The 17,583-nt window shown below is 43.9% G+C and overlaps 1 protein-coding gene across 4 annotated transcripts in view; it reads left to right on the top strand.

Moving 5' to 3' along the window:
- FLI1 (Fli-1 proto-oncogene, ETS transcription factor) overlaps positions 1–12,246 on the top strand; it is a 122,655-nt gene extending 110,409 nt beyond the window's left edge. For all 4 annotated transcript variants that reach the window (XM_059413964.1, XM_059413953.1, XM_059413970.1 and 1 more), the window contains 4 exons: positions 5,181–5,246; positions 7,136–7,195; positions 9,057–9,104; positions 10,245–12,246. In XM_059413964.1, the coding sequence (XP_059269947.1) occupies positions 5,181–5,246; positions 7,136–7,195; positions 9,057–9,104; positions 10,245–10,774 (704 nt within the window). In that variant the 3' untranslated portion in view covers positions 10,775–12,246. The remainder of the gene's footprint in view (positions 1–5,180; positions 5,247–7,135; positions 7,196–9,056; positions 9,105–10,244) is intronic.
- Positions 12,247–17,583: the final 5,337 nt, after the last annotated feature.

The following is a 17,583-nucleotide window of genomic DNA, read 5'->3' as shown; positions in this document are numbered from 1 at the left end:
CCCCCAGTGAGGTCATGACAAAGTAGAGAGCTGCGTGTTCACCGGGACATGAGGCCTTCACACAGCCAACCGTGGGCGTCAGAGCAGAAAGAAGCTTTCTTTCCTGAGTCAGTTGGCCAGATTTCTAGAACCCATTTAAAAGCTTCACACAGAAACTGAGTTAACACTGCATAGATGTCTATGAGAAGGTCATTTCCAGAAAAAGCTTTCTCCTTTCAACAGGAAATTTCAGAAAAAAAAAAAAAAAAAAAACTCCAGGTTCATAGTTCTGTACTGAGAGGCCATTTTGCGTCTGATTCAGCCACGTTGAGCATCACATAATGGCGATACTAGATACTATTTGGGCCATTACATATGTGAGGCTGAATTATCTACAATGCCCAGCAGTGCCCAGATTTTCCCGAATGAGCCTCTGTTCTCTCTTTGCTTTGGACTGCCGGAAACGATGGACTCCAGCTGAAGCCCTTTGGACGACTTCTCTGAGAAGTAGTCACAGTGAGATGTGTCATCTTAATATTCTATAAAGCCAGGGAGGGTCAGCTCACCAAAGTGAAAAGACAGCTTGTCAGAGTCAGAGTGATTTTTCTGCCAATAAAGCCATCTGCCACCACATAGAAGATCATCAACTGGTTTTCTGGTCCTTAATGGTCACTTTTTTGAAACTTGTCCTTTCTGCTGCTACCTTAAGCTTGTCTTTTCAGAAGACATTTCTCAGAAAGCAGAAGCATACACCATACTGGGGGACTGTGGGGTGGGGGTGGAGAGATCAGTGCACACTCAGGCGGCTGCGTGGACCGGACTCGGGCCATCAGAGAACTCTCCCTGTGCCGACCAGCAGCTGGGGCTCTGACGTACCCAGGCATCAGGCCCCAGGAGGGCTGGTGTTGGTGCAGAAATGTGAGCTGCTGGGTTAACTCCCAGGTCCAGGCTTTTCCATTTGGGATATAAACATATATCTGTTTGTCTGTCTGGGACGGGAACTGCCACACTGCTAAGTTTTCTCTTAATGTGTGATGTCCACTCCTTGACTTCCCAAGGGGGAAAAGGTTTTAGCCTATGTGCATTGTTGTTCATGGTGTCTCAAGGGCATCCAGAATGAATATGGCTTATATACCTCATCACCTAGTCTTAAAACACCTAGGAGACTTCAGTGGGGAGAAGTCAGGGGAGGGGCCTTGAATTCTGTTCAACTAGTGAAATAGTGAACAATAAGAGGAAGTGGGTATACTTAGCAAGAATAAAATATTGGCCTGTCTTTTCATTCATTCAACAAATAATTATCGTGCCCCTGGTCTATGTGGGGCACTATTCTAGGTGCTTGGTTATACCAGGGAATGGAAGAAAGACTGCTACTCTTGCGGAACTGGCATTCGGGTAGGAGATGCAGACTATAAGAAACAACCATGAGTTAGTGATTAAATTTGGTGGTAAAGTAGACAAATACAGCATAGCAAGGGAGTCGGGAGCATGGGAGGGGAAATGAACGTGTATTTGGTAGGGCTAGCAAACCCATGTCTCTGGGGATAATCATTTTTTAGGTGCCAATAATAATATTACTTGGCAACATGTACTGAGGCTGAGTCTGTGCTCTCACTGGGCCAGGCATTTACTTGGCTATCTCGTTTTATCCACAAGGCTACCCTGGTTCTTCAGCTCTCTGAGGCTGAGGGCCAGACCTTGGTTCTTAGCCTTGGTCTTCTCCAGCATCATTCTTTGTCTTTGCCATAGGACTTACTCCCAAAACACTGATCTTCACTGAAATGTTACATGTAGCAGCTGCCCCCGTGAGCCCCAGTACCCATGGAGTGTATTTGTTAAACTCCTCAGTAAACAGACCCAGGGTGTTCTTTGTGGACCCAGGTACCTGTGGTGGGATTTTCTGTGTAGGTAGATGGGATTGAAAAAACAAAAAAGAAAGGGATCCTGTGATCCGTGTGGCTTTGAGTTCACACGCTCCTTGGGGACCATTGGCTAGAGACACCAGCTGAAGACATGGCCTTTGCTCTTTATTCTTCTGTCATGTGTGCAGGGAGGACATAGTTTAGATTGATTGCTGGTGGCATCTCTGTTTCTGTCACTTCCCTTTTTTACTTACTAGAGGACTCAGGGTTTGGGTAGGACTTTGAAAGTCTTCTCAGCCAGGCTTTCTCCCGAGGTAAGCTAGTGGGAGAATTGTGTCCCACAGAAGCCCTCCACAGACCTCAAGGTGTGGCAGGAAAGATGGGGCCAGCAAACACTTCTCTGATAAGGCATCAACTTCAAACCAGGATGGGGCCCCTTGGAGTTAGAGGAGAATCCAGAGGTCACCCACCCTTGTTGGTTAGAAGGAGTACATCCACTCATTCTGTAACCTTTGTGTGCTAGGTCTGTTCCTGGAGCTGCTGGAAAAGAATAGGAGGAGAAGTTGATCAGCCATGGCCATAGTTTAGTCCTCGGAATGGATAGAATAGAGCTTTCAGACAGGATGAAAGCCTTTGGTAGAATAGCAATTGACCAAAAAACACCAAGTAAACTTGGAGCCAGAGATTTTATCAATGCAGTAAATCATATGTCAAGTCAGAACTGCAGATGACACATACCAGTTCTTGGAACGACTGATTTGTTTTTTCCCTTTGGCATGAACTTGTCACTTTCTTTCCCACTTTCTGTTCTGTTCCTATGAGAATCACCTCCTTCCCTGGGTGCTCCGATCCATCCGACACAACCTCACAAGCTTCGTTCTCCACCACACCCTTGTGCGTGGTTATGCTGATGCCCATGATCTCTCTTGGTGTCCATTCCCTGCACCCAAGGCCATTGTGCTTGCCTAGCTGCCATCACCATGGTCTTGGACATGACCTTGGCCCTCACTTCCATCCCTCTGTCCCCTCCCTTCCCTCTACCTCTGTCATGTGTTCATGACACCCACGGCTGTTCCCCAGATACTTCTGCTTTGTGCCTGCCTTCGTTACTCACTCTCTCCTCCCCAGAGGGATCCCACTCAAGGCTGATGGTCCCAGTGACACTCATCTCTCCCTCCTTAACCTCCAGTGGACCTTGGTACCACACCATTCCTTTGGTACATGGCCCTTATTTTCCCCACAGTCTTGCCAATCTTCTCATATTTAAACACAAGGGCAGGGAACATTTTCATATCCCTTCCCATCCAGTCTATGGCCAAGCACACGGCGCAGTGCAGAAGTCACTCCCAATTACGGTTGACCCTTGAACGACATGGAGGTTAGGGGTAACAACATGGAGGTCAGGGGTGCCAACACTCTGCTCTGTTGAATATCAGTGTCTAACTCTTGACTGTTCAAAACTTAACTATTAATAGTCTACTGTTGACTAGAAGCCTTACCAATAACATACACAGTCATCTAACACATATTTTCTATGGTAGATGTATTAAATGCCATATTCTTACAATAAAGTAAGCTAGAGAAAAGAAAATATTAGTAAGGAAATCATAAGAAAAAGATGTCATAGTATTGTACCATTCACGATCCACGTGTAAGTGGACCCATGCAGTCAAACAGTGTTGTTCCAAGCCCAGCTATAAATTACTGAAGGCCTAAATAGCATTTGCTCCCCACCCCTGCCCCCAAAGAGAAATGAGGAATCTTGCCTTCCATTTTGCTTATACCAGCATCGGACACGCTCTACAGATCCTTACAAGACATCCCAGAAAACGTTCATCAGAGCCCTCACCTTGCTCTAGGCCCCTAAACAAGCTGGGATTTGTGTTTGTGTTTGTTTTGCTTCATTTTTAAACAAAAGTAGGAATTGTGGGGGAGGGGGTGGAAGCCAAAGAAAACAGAGGACTTCAATGCATGGAGCTTTGTGTCTTTTTTGTCCCCTTCTCTGCCCTCCCTTCCCATCCTCATCCTTCTTGCTTTCTGTTTTGCTTTTCATGCCAGTTGCTACAGATGGTAATTTAAAAAGTGAACTGGCTTTTCCAGAGCTGGGAGGAATGTGCGTCCGCACGTGGATTTTTCCACAAGAAAACCATCCGGTCTTTCGGTTCTTCTTAGCCAGAAGCAATGAGAACAAGCAATAGGATGGGCCCGTCCATCTCCGCAGAGCTTATTCTAATTTGTTGGAGAGGCTCCGAAGGGAGGGGGGAGGGATGGGGAGGGGGGGCCTGGGGGGAGGATGGGTCGCCTTTCACCCTGTCAGGCTGCTGTTTGATGAGGTTCGTGCTCCATTTGTTTGGATGGTTTTTATGGTTTCTTTGTTGTTCATGGAAAGACTTTGAAAGTCACAATGCTGAATCCCTCAACTCTTCTGCTATTCCTGCTTCATGTCCCAACAGAACTCACACAATGAGAAAGGAAAAGGGGAAGTTTCCAGCCAGTTAGTTAGGCAATTCCTGAACACGGTTATGGAGGCTTGGAAGTTGTCTCACAGATGTTTTCTCGTCGGATTATTGCCTATCTTAGCCAGGCCACTGCAACAAAGTACCATAGACTGGGTGGCTTAGAAATGAGAGACATTTATCACACCTTCTCCAGGCCAGAAGTCCAAGATCAGGGTGCCAGCATGGTGGGGCTCTGAGGAGAGCTCTCTTCTGGATCAGAGACCGCTGACTTCTCGCTGTACCCTCGCATGGCAGGAAGAGGGCAGGCTAGCTCGACCACCTCTTCCAATAAGGCCATTGATCCCCTTCTAGTGAGCTCCACCTTCATAACCTAATTAGCTCCTTCTAGTGAGCTCCACCTTCATAACCTAATTACCTCCCTAATTACCTAACACCATCACATCACATCTGGGGTAAACATGTTGTGAATTTGGGGGTGGAAAGGGGGGAGGACACACAAACATTCAGTTCACAGCATTACTGCAACTCCATAAGGGGGGAAAATGGTGTAAATTTTTATGTCCATAGTCAAGAATATTGAAGCTCAGGGAAGTTATGATTCATCCAAGGTCCCACAACAAATAGTGGCAAGGGACAGAACTTGAACCAATCCGCTGACTTCAAATTCAAGAATCTTCCTGTTCACTCCAACTTCTGATGAGTGTTAATGTTCCTTTCCACCCGTAGCCCAGGAGGAGAGTACACCTCTGGAACTTAGTCATGCCTAAGACGTCATGGCTGATTAAATCAAACTTCTCTTGATCACTACAAGAGAATCGTTATGGCACCTTTCTGAAAAGCTGGAGATGCTGATGTACCTCTACTTGTTGTTTTTCATTAGACCCTTCTTATGACTCAGTAAGGAGAGGCGGATGGGGCAATAACATGAATTCTGGCCTCAACAAAAGTAAGTAAATGACACGCTATCATTTGGAGAAAAAAAAAATTTTTTTTTCCTACAAACATGGGTGAAAAACAGGGTCATGAGCTAGAACAGAGCAGGAGTGTGCATTTGTTGTCTTTCCTGTGCAGAGGACATCAAAGTTAACTGCCAGGGTAGGGCCTATCAGTGATACTTGTTCCTTGAAAGGTGACGTGGGATTTTCATTCAGACCTTTCGGGTTTTTTGCATTGCATTTGGTTTTCGCATTTTTGAAGCTAGAAGGCTTCTCAAGACTGGATTTTCTGTATGAATGGAAGGTTGCTGGATTTGGATCTAGCCATTTCTGTCATGATAATGGTCGTTCATGACTTTCCTCCTCTGAGTGTTGAAGCTTAATCATACCAACCTCCCTGACCTCGGTTCGTGAAGGGCTGGGTTGGAGAACGGTCTTAGGAGGCAATGGTGGGGGTCTGACACATGAATTTGTGTTCAAGACTGACCCCAAATCTCCCATTAAGGGAATATAGAAAGAGAATGACTGTGCACTCCTAACCAGAATATATGAAACTTGCTATTTGTAGGGAACAAAATGTTCAGCACATGGGTGATGAAGGGCCTTCTTTCAAGAAGGTTGTGATGACAAATTGATGCTCAAGCAATAACTGGGACCCCTTTCCATACTATGTATTCCTTATTTGTCTACTCTGTACCTGGGACTTGGCACTCTCAGGTCCACAAAGATGAATCAGACATAGACCAGTCTGTCAAGCTGGGGAGAGAGGTTACACATGCACACAGCTTTTTTCATCTGGGAAGTATCTAGGAGAGCCTGACCTGGCAGCATTTGAGCTGGTTTTTGAAGGAGAGGCAGGATTTGGCCTTGCAGAGATGGGGAAGACAGAGCCTTCCGTGAGAGGTGGAGGGCCAGGGAACAATGTCACGGTTGACATGTCTGATGGTTAGGGAGGACTCCAGGTTCTTAGAGTTTCAGATGCACAAAGGGAAAGCAGTCCGGAAAGGTAAGGAAGGGGCACGAAGGCTGCTGTGAAGGTAGAACTTCATTCTTTAGTCAGTGAGGACTCAAAAAGGTGTTTGGATGGTGGAGTGAAATGGTTTGGGGAAATGAAACTGTCTATATGTACGATGGACAAATGGGAGGATAGGGGAATGGTGAGGATACATAAACCATAAACTGTGTGAGAAGCCACCGTAGGTGCAAGATGGAGAAGCTATGATGGGAGCAGAAAAGCTGAATGTGAGAGGTTCCACGAGGGGAACTCACAAAACATGGAAACACGACAAGCAGGTGACATTCCCTCACATGTCACCATCCCATTGAGAACCTCGAAATGTCCTACTTAAAAATGCAGTTCATAGCAGAAACACCATTAGACCTGCTGTGCTGTATGTTTGTTGTGGTTCCTCATTGTCTCCTTCTGAGAATGTAAGTCCTACCAGAACTGGAGGTTCATTGCTGAAACTCTAGCACCAAGAACACTGCCAGTACTAGTAAATTCTGGACAACTATTTATAAGATTTATAGGATTTATTTATTTATTTATTTTAGAGAGAGAGAGAGAGAGAGAGAGAGCAAGCGAGTGGGGGAGGAGCAGAAGGAGAGAGAGAATCTTTTAAGCAGACTCCTCACTGAGTGTGGAGCCTGACCCGGGGCTCGATCTCATGACCCTGAGATCATGACCTCAGCTGAAACCCAGAGTTGGATGTTCAGCTGACTGAGCCACCCAGGTTCCCCTCTAGATAAATATTTATTAGATAAAATGAATAAGTGAGTGAGTAGAGAGTGGGTAAATGAGCAAATGAATGAGGAAGCACCTTGTGGAGGGCTTTTAACAAAGCCTTTCTCTTCCCTCATGGAGAGTGGCCCCACTCACCTTATCCCTTTCCCCCCTCAGGTCCCCCACTTGCAGGAGCACAAGCAATGAACAAGAATACTGAACAACGGCCCCAACCAGGTACCTGTCTGGGATGCGTAATCCCTCCTTTGCTCTTTATGCCCCTGTTGATCCCATGTGGTTGGCTGAGGGGGACTGAATCAATACATAGTATTTGTCCTCATTCTTCTCTTTCACAAAGGATCCCTACTTGACTCCCTGTAAGAGCTCTGTGAATAAAAAGTAGCAGACACTAGAAGCGGGTTAAGATTTGTTACATATCAGAGGTAAAAACAAAAGTAAAGATGAAATGTTCAATGCCTCATTTTGTAAGATAAAGAAACTAAGGCCCAGAGAGGGAAAGTAATTTGACAAAAGCCACACAGCTGGCTTATGAGAAAACTAGAGCTCTAATCCACAGACTCCAGAGCTGTTATCCAAACCTTTTAGGGTCAGTAAAACCTTTCTTCTAAAACTACTCCCATCCTTGATGGGTCTACTTAACAAATTAGGCAGGGGAGCTTTTCAAACCATGGAATGGGAAACTCTTGGTATTGGAGTGATACTAGGTCTATCACATCCTTCTGTGACATCTGTCTTATGATTGCCTCATCTCTCCTTGAATATTTATAGCAATGAGGAGTTCACTACCTCACTAGGCTCATTTCCACTCTTGGAGCCAATGTCCACCTTTTTGTAACTGTTATCCAGCTTTCTGGTTTGCCATCTGGAAAGCCTTCCTCCTGTTCTGTCCTTCCTGTTTCTGAAGACAGCTGTGGTGTTCACTCCCAGGCCCAGCTCTGTCTTCTCTGTGTGACACAGCTGAGATTAAGTTCTGGACAAGCCACTGGCTTTAAGACAGAGAAACACTGTGTTCCATTTCTATCGAAGGCAGAGCAATAGAGAATGGACCTACATGTCATTGAGAAGGTTGAGAAAGAATGTCCTGAGTGAAACACACAAGCCAAACGGGATTTGACACAGTGCATTTAAAGAATTCCCAGCGACAATAAAATTAGACATTACCTGCCAAAAATGTTTCAGTTGTCGTACTGTGTGGATATGTGGACGCAGGAGAATAAACTCAGTAGCCTTGAGGACTTTTAAAGTTAATTCATGGTTGTAAGCAGAAATCCCCAAATCATGCCAATTTTTTAAAAAATTGCAACAGCAATTGCAAAAGTAGTAAACTGCATCAAACATACGACCACCTGGCCAAGTCACGATCCAACTGTGTATCATGACTTCCTGACCTGAAAAAAAGACCAACCCGATGTAAACAACATTGCAAAGATTCTTTTTATAATTAAATAATCATGTAAGTTTTACAGAGACCGAGGTAGAATAGTCATTTTATTGCTAAAATACAAATTCTGGCTACTGCTGCCATTTCCAAGCAAATGAAGCAGGATTTGGTAGTAGAAGGGAGAAGAGATTGTCCCAATGAGTTATTTAGTTTGTAACGTAACTGGGGCTAGAACCCAGGCTGCCTGATTTCCAGGCACATGTTTGTTATGCTGTATCACAAAACCAGAGATGTATACGGAGCTGTAAAGACCAGGAATCATTAGACCTTTCTGTAAACCCATTTCAAAAGGTATCCTTCACTTCAGTCATGATGAATGAATATTAGCCAGCATCTTTCCAAATGGATTCATGATTCTGTTTTAGCCACTGAAAGTGTTATCTACAAATATTAGACACTGAATATGAAAAAAAAATGATGCTTCTTGTATTCTATGCTTCTGTAATCATAGGAATGAAAACCATAACTGCTCCAGATCTTTGAGGTTTGCACATAAAAGCAGTAAAGTTTTCTGAAACCAGTTTTTTCTGTGGTATTGAAATAAAAGTATAAACCCCAGGGGTATTCTTATTATTAATGCTGTTGGTTTTATATTTTTAATAATAGGGATGCTTATTTCCTTTTTTGCTTCCTCAGATCCATATCAGATCCTGGGCCCGACCAGCAGTCGCCTAGCCAACCCCGGTGAGTTTACTTTGGCCTGCAAGGTTTTTCTTTCCAGAATGTTCCATAGCTCTGTGAGGTCACAGAGACCACTGTCCAAAATTCAGAGACCTGACTAAGAAGTAACACGTGCTCTTTCCCTTGAAATAGTCAACATCTACTTCTCTGGTGTACAAGTGAGAGTCTGGAGCTTGTTGTTAGGTGGTAGGTATGTCCATTAGCTGAGGCTCCTTCTGGAAAACAAGAGTATGAGCATTGCCTATCTGCATGGAAGTTTAGATCTGTAATAAATAACGCAGGTCGAAATTTTTGTAGGGAAAGATGGGGAGAATGGGAGGGGCAATTCCAGTGAGTTCTCAGTTATGGTCCTCATGGAAGTCACACGTGAATAGATGGTCCAAAGGTGTTTTGTTCTTGACTTTAGAAAGGGTCGCAGTTATCTGAAAGCCTTGTGAAAGAGGCGTGTCCCTGAAAAGTTGCAGATAAAGGAAATCTGACAATGTGGTTTAAGGGTTCATTATTAAAAATAGCTCTCAAATGAATTCTAGACCAAGACCACCAAGCGTGTGAGCTAACTGGCTCTTTGCGGTAGTGAACCCCACATCTTCACACCTCAGGGAACTGCTCTTGCCTGTGTCTGCAGGCCCATTCTTTGGTGCCTGGCCATTCCTGTTTTGGGATCTTGGGGCGGGGAGGAGGCATACAGCTCCCTCTCCTCTTATTTTTCTCTCTGCCCAAGTTCTTCTCTGTCAGACTTAGAGCTGAGATCCAAGCACTGGGGCTCTGCTAAGGAACAACCCAGGTGCCTTCAGCCTGACACCTGGGCCACCCCTTCTCCCTGTGACCAGCTGTGGTCTTCTGGCCCCGCTCCCTTTTACACTGACAAGGATCATTTGGGGGTACTTCATGAGTAAGTCAAAACTAGACAGCGATGCAAATCTTTCTAGAAGAGATTCAAAAATCTTGCCCAATGGGGTGGGAAGCGGCATGCCTCAAATCATCCAGCTACGGGGCTGCCAGAGGCAGTAGATTCTGAACGTGACAGGAAATAATGGGTTTCTTAGGAAGGGTGAGAAGGGAATCGGACGTCTTAGGGAATCGGACTCTGACTTGCCCAGACTGAGCTGCTCTGTCTTCTCCTGTTTGCCTCACCGCCCGCAGGAAGCGGGCAGATCCAGCTGTGGCAGTTCCTCCTCGAGCTACTCTCAGACAGCGCCAACGCCAGCTGTATCACTTGGGAGGGGACCAACGGGGAGTTCAAAATGACGGACCCCGATGAGGTGGCCCGGCGCTGGGGAGAGCGGAAAAGCAAGCCCAACATGAATTATGACAAGCTGAGCCGGGCCCTCAGATACTACTATGATAAAAACATTATGACCAAAGTGCACGGCAAGAGGTATGCCTACAAATTTGACTTCCACGGCATCGCGCAGGCTCTGCAGCCACATCCCACGGAGTCGTCCATGTACAAGTACCCTTCTGACATCTCCTACATGCCCTCCTACCACGCCCATCAACAGAAGGTGAACTTTGTCCCTCCCCACCCGACCTCCATGCCAGTCACGTCTTCTAGCTTCTTCGGAGCAGCGTCACAATACTGGACCTCCCCCACAGGTGGGATTTACCCCAACCCCAATGTCCCCCGCCATCCCAACACCCACGTGCCCTCACACTTAGGCAGCTACTACTAGAAGCTTAATCATCAGTGGTCTTCTACCTGAAGCCCCCCACTCCTCACACTTCCTGGGATACTTTGGACTCCAAAGGACATACGTGGCTTTGAAGAGAAAAACAAAACTGGATGTTCTTTCTTGTTGGATAGAACGTTTGTTGTTTAAAAACAATTCTTTTTTTTTTTTTTTTAAATGTTGGTTAACTTCCGCTTCCTCTACCTTGAACAAAGAGATGGCTGATTTTCTGGGCCAGTACACCAGTTTGGAATCTCAACCTGCTATCCTCTTCTGAGTTGAATATTTCGATTACTGGAATGGTTGTATCATGGTTCTAGGAAAGAAACTGTACATTTTCTTTATATTTTTATGACCAAAGCAGTTTCTTATCAACACACGGGTCTCATCATGGATCTTGTAGGGTTCGGTATGATAAAAAAAATAATCATGGACTTAACCAGTTAATGCTCTGGCTGGAGACTGAGAGAAAATAGAGGCAGGAAGCTTATAACCTTATTGTAGGAGAACCTGATTCAGTGGATGGCAACTGGAACATTGGTTGTAAGGCCAGTGAAGTTTTCACCCAACTGGAATTTAAAAGAAAGAACATGTGTGTGTGTATTTAAGAAGCCGTGGGCATTGCAAAATCCCTCCCAGTGGGCAGTAGGCTGACCATCTCTCTGGAAATAGTCAAGATATGAACTTAAGAAATGTTAATGCAAATGCAGACATTACTGAAAGACAGAGAATTAAATAATTTTTTTTTTTTTTTAAGTAATGACAGTGGGTCCCAGAACTTTGAAAAGTCATAGGGATTTCTGAACACAAGCAGATTCGCAAGCGCTGTGCGTTTGTCCGACCACCGGTCCAGGGTCAACCAATCAGAAGGCAACTTACTGTATAAATTATGCAGAGTTATTTTCCTATATCTCACAGTATTAAAAATAGATAATTAAAAAAAGTAAAAATAAATAAACGAGTTGACCTCGGTCACAAAGACAATTTTACTATCAAATCAGTCGTTATTTTTTTAAATGTAATTTGTACATCTTTTGTCAATCTGTACATTTGGGCTGTTTGTACGTTTTTATAGCTGGTTTTTAAAAAACATAATGTGACTATTGCTAAAAAGAAAACAGGACATTTGAGTCACTGACTTTACTAGAAAGAGAAGCACCATGCAGTATTTAACGGGCGTGCACAAGGAGGTGAAGGTGAACCATTCAAATCGTTAATGCTTTGGAAATGTTTGTAAATAACCATAATGCAATAATCACAACTTTGAAAAGAATAAGCAAACTTTCCCTTGTGGATACGAGGGATTTTCCTGCCCTATATATGCGATATATTTTTTAGATATTAAAATATATATAATTTTGCAGGTAATCATTGACTTTTTTAAAAACTATATTAAGTGTTAAGCTGACAACTGTCAATGAAGACTATGTTGTAAAATAATTTGACTAAATAAATTGTGCCTTCTTCTCTCAGAACTGAGAACATCGTTGCCTTATTTACCCCTAAGTCAATCAAAGGGTTTTCCCAGGGGAAGTTCCCAATTGAAACTCTTGCACTGTAAAGGCTTTTTCATGTGTATATACTGCCAGAAAGCAGAAAGTACAAAATCGGTGTGGTTTTTGTCGTTGTTTGTATTAGTCACTATTCTCCAGAGAAACAGGACTGTAAGATGTACAGTACTGATGGAGATTTACTATGGGGATGTAACTCACAAAATCGAGGAGACCAAGAAGTCCCACCATCCGCTGTCTGCAAGCTGGAGATGTAGGAAAACCAGTGATGTGTTCCAGTGTGAGCCCAAAGGCCTAAGAACCGGAGAAGAGAATGGTAGAAATCCTAGCGCGAGGGGAAGAAACATGCCCCACCTCAAGCTGGCAGACAGGAAGCAAAGAAGTGAATTACTTCTTCAGCTGCCATTTTGTTCTAGTCAGACCCTGCAGGGATTGGATGGTGTCCTTGGGCCTTAGGAAAAGCAATCTACTTCCCTGAGTCCACAGATTCAAATGCTAATCTCATCTGGAAACACTTGCACATATAAACTTACAAGTAATGTGTAACCCAGCAAGTTGATACTTAAATTAACCTTCACATTATTGATGACCTTTGCAGAGATTTTTAAAAAAATGTTATTTCAATCTTCCTCCAGCCTAAAAGGGTTTTTAGGATGACACCAGGGCCGTGGATAATCTGTGTCTAAGAACCAGAGCAGATCAAACACTTCCATCCAGGATGGGCCCTTTGTCCATTAGACTTCACTCTGTATTTCCACTGTGCACCTCAAACCCAAGTGACCATCTTCCTGACTTTCCACCAGAGAATAAGAAGGTCTGGTTTCCTCTGATTCCATGTCAGGATCTTATGGCCCACGGAGAATGTTAGGTTCTTTTTTCTTTCCAAGGAAGAAACTTGCTTCAAATTGCTTCACTGTTAGGTAGTTGGTTTTCATTTCCTTTATTTTATAAATGAAAATGAGGGAGACCTGGAAAGTCTATGAGAAATGAGAAATGAGATGACATCTTCCCCGGGTAGCACTGAGTACCTTCTGGACAACACGTCTACCTAAATGAAATGAGGTGTGCTCCAGAACATTGGTCTCCTTTTTTTTTTTTTTTTTTTTTTTTAAATTGTACCCTACCATTAAAAAGAGTTAAGCAAATATTCTCAACATATAAACACTGATTTATAAATCATATACACCAACTATTATCACTATTTATATTATGAAACACGAAAAACAGATAATTCTCAAGAGTAATATAAAAATAAATTGAAACTGAAATTCTAATGTTTCCTGCCTATGTTCTTTGTCTTGTGTATCTCTTGCTGTTAACACTCCACAAGAAAGGTAGTCGTTAAAGGAATGAGTATATATGTGTACATCTGTATGGGTTTTCCTTCTAAGAAAGGAGAAAGTAAAAATTTGGTGTTTGTGGCCCAAGCATGGAGACAGAAACGATAAAGGCCAGGTATGTTCTAGACTAGTCTAGCTGGATTCTTCTGCAAATCTCCACACCAGCCAAGCAATTTTCCATCAGTTTAGAAATTTGCAAAGTAATCATTAGGGAAGATAGAGGTGCATGTTTCTTGCTGCTGTGGGAAGAATGGGAGTTCATCTTTTTAAGAGGTTTCCTTTATATGCCCTAGTCAAACACTGGCATGGGTCCCTCACCTCAGTGGAAGTCAGAACTCTGGTCTAACCTTGTCCCTTGAATTTGCTCCCAACAATGCTTCCACATTTGGGACATCGGTGCCTCACTGACGGGACCAGGACAATGTTTCCTCCTCCTAAGCATCTGTGCGGAATGAAGGCCAGCACTCAGTCCCCTGGAATGCCCAGATTTAGGATTTGCTAGCTTCCTAAAAGGCATCCAGCTGAATCGTGGCAGAGGACAAACAGGCTCTTCGCCGTCCTGGCTCCTTGTTCAGTATTTTCTCCGATCAACCCTCTGAGCCTGTGCCATGAAGTTCATTGCGTCTAACACACAGTGCAAGGCAAGCAGAGAGAAGCATAGTAAAACCTGGGAGCAGTTCTCGTGAAAATTATTCTTTCCCAAGCTTTAGCATGCTGGTCAACAGCTCTTTCAAAGAGGAGGTCATTCTTTTGGTTGTTTTTGTTTTGTTTTTTGTTTTTATTTTTGTTTTTAGCATCAAAAAGTATCATTGCCTCCCACACAAAGGAAATTATATATGCAATATCTACTGTTTTACAACATTTCTAGTGATCAACAACCACTAGAAATTTAATTTAAAAATTATTGTATTTAAAATTTAACCAGTAATATCTGCATGCAATTAAATGTGTTTAGTTAGTCTGTGCGTAATGCTAAAGTGTGGGTCCTCAGATGGGATATGACTAGTTTAGAGCAGAGGTCAGGAAGTTCCAGAACTCCAGGGCAGAAAGGAAGATCTGTCTATCCTGGGACGCCTGGCTCAATCTGTTAAGTGGCTGCCTTCAGGTCAGGTCATGACCCCAGGGTCCTGGAATCAAGTCCCTAACCCTCTGCCTGTTTCTGCCTGCTGCTCTCCCTGCTTGTGCTCTCTCTCTGAAAAATAAGATCTTTTAAAAAAAAAGAAAGATCTGTCTATCCTAAGCCTAGGTTCTGCAGGGCCAAGGCAGTGGTTAGCGAGGGCTTAGAAAGCAAAGAAAAACAAAATAAAACGCAGTGTTTTCTGTAGGTGGTCTGTGGACCTAGTTTCACATTCCACTTCCTCAAATACCTATTGAATCAACAACCATCATGTAAATATGTTACCTGGAAACCTATTGAAGGGGCGCCTGGGTGACTCAGTCGTTAAGCATCAGCTTTCAGCTCAGGTTATGATCCCAGGGTCCTGGGATGGAGCCCTGCATCAGGCTCCCTGCTGGATGGGAAGCCTGCTTCTCCCTGTACCCTTCCCCCCTGCTCATGATCTCTTTCTCTCATATTCTAATTTTTTTTTTAATTTTTTAAAGAAAAAGCATTGAAAAGGTGCCACTCTAAGGAGCAACCCTTGGGCATGGCTCTTTTGCTGTCCAGCCCCAGTCCCACACTTAGCTGGGGATCTGCCTCCTGGAGGGTCCCCCACCATCAGCTGCACGACTGGGCTCGTGTCCAGTATGTCCCGAGAAGGAGGCAGAGAAATGGTGCTCAGTATCAATGGGGGAGAGAAGGGTGGTAATAAAGAACTAGGATGGCGGGGACAGGGGAGACCAGGGGACTGGATTCTGGTGAATAAACAGAGACTTCAGCCCCTACTCGGGACGAGCTTTGTGTTTCACAAAAAGCACACTGGACACTTCATCATATGGAAAGCTTCTGAAATTGACTACGTACTCCTTCAGCCAGGGAGTCCAGCTAAAGGATTATGAAAGGTCAGCTGATTTCTGGACTACAAATCCCAGTCTCCCTTGGGAGGGGGAGGGGACGGACGCTTCTGAGAGGAAGTGGTTTAGCCAGTCAAACCTCTAGGGCTTCAGCCAATTGAAAAAGGATATGGAGGGAAGCTTTCTGAAAGGAATGTCGGCTCACGTGCCTAGGGTCTGTCTCCCTCTCTCACTCTGACTTGGCCTCCTGTCTAATTGTTTCAGTCTGTCTGAGCTGGTAAATTCCTAAGCACATAGTCAATTTACACTTCGCTTAAAAGCTCTAAGGGGAAACAGAAAAAGTTTCCAGTGAGACCACTCACTTACCTACAATTGCTAAACTAACCTTCTGGATTTTAACCGAGTTCGTTACCTCCTGCGTTTTCTTAGCGGGAGGAGGGAGGCAATTGAGGTAGATAAATGAACAAGGATATAAAGCCAGGGGTCCCGGGTTCAAATTCTGACCCTTCCACCTACTGGGCAACTCATTGGCACCTCCAAACTGGGGAGCTGGGGAATATCTCCTGCGAGCTCCTTGATGACCCATGTGGAAAACCCTTTATTAAATACTGTACAGGAAGTGTATATAGATATATGTAATCACTGTTGTCGCTAGTATTTGCTAGGTTTTTCCAAGAACTTCTATTAACTCCTCGGTAACTGGCAAACACTTTGTTAGGTGAGTGGAGTACAGGGTAGACTTCGTTTTGTGGTCAATAAGGCATTTTTCCAAACGAGTGAAAAGTGGAGTAAATTGGATTTTCCAGAGACCCACTGTGTCTTCCCCATCCCTGGGAGGCCCTTGTGCCCCACTTGGGCTTCTGCCCTTTGCTGGCTCTCTCTGTACACCTAAAGACCTCAGAGCAGACCGCCAAGCTGCAGGATGTTACAAATAAAATGAGATTGTTATGAAAGAATGCTAAAAATGCCCTTTGTCAGAAAGGCTGGGTTGGGTTTTTAAGTCAGCTAAGAAATAGAGGCTGGGAGCTGGGATTTTATGCTTAGTAAGCTTGGCTCCAGATTGTTTGCAGACCCAAAGCAGCCTGTACTTTCCATGAGAGGAGAGAATAGGGTTTTGTTTGTTTGTTTGTTTTTGTTGTGGAGACAGTAGGCACACAGGAGTGGGCCATCCTTACACGCTGAGAGAATAAAGAACAGAGACAGAGTCAGAGAGACCCGGGGGTGAAGCCCGGCATTGCCACTCTCCTCATGATAGCATAACCGTATCTGAGCTTGATTTTTCCCATCTGTAAAATGAAGATTAGAGTCCTAACTGTACAAGGTTATCAAAGGGGTTAAGTAAGACACTACAAGTGAAAATGATCTGCATGTTGAAAAGAACTATGAAAATACAAGATATCGTCTTGGTAAGTAGCTCTCTGTTCTTCTCTGATATCATAAAATGGAGTTAAATCATACTCCTTAATTTCTGTGTCTGTTATGAATGTACTATTTTAATTTCAAAAAATTGTCAAGGCTCGAAATGGTCACACACTTACAGAAAAGTTGAGTTTACAGAGAACATGTTTTATTGAGCCGCTCGAGAGCAAGTTGCCAACCTGAGGCCCCATCACACCCAAATACTTCAGTGTGAATTTCCTACAAAGAACAACATTCTCTGACATAATCCAGTAGGATCTTGAAAAATCAAAAAATTAAGAGAGAGAGACTACTAGCATGGAACCCTCAGGCACCATTCACCCTTAGCTAATTGTCCTACTATTGCCCTTTGTAGCAAAAGGATTCTGTTGATAATCTCGATTATACTTAATTGTCCCATTTCTTTAGTCTGCAACACTCCCACGTCTTTCCTTGACTTTCAAGACTTTGACAACATTGAATAGTATAAGGCAGTTATTTTGTAGAATGGCCTTCCATTTGGAGCTGTCTGGTATTTTTTTCATGATCAGATCTAGACTAGGCGTCTCTGATGGCAGTACTACAGAGTGATGCTGCCTTCTCCGTACAC

This window comes from Mustela nigripes, chromosome 1, assembly GCF_022355385.1.
Source record: "Mustela nigripes isolate SB6536 chromosome 1, MUSNIG.SB6536, whole genome shotgun sequence".
NCBI lineage: Eukaryota > Metazoa > Chordata > Mammalia > Carnivora > Mustelidae > Mustela > Mustela nigripes.
This window is presented reverse-complemented; position numbering and strand designations above follow the sequence as displayed.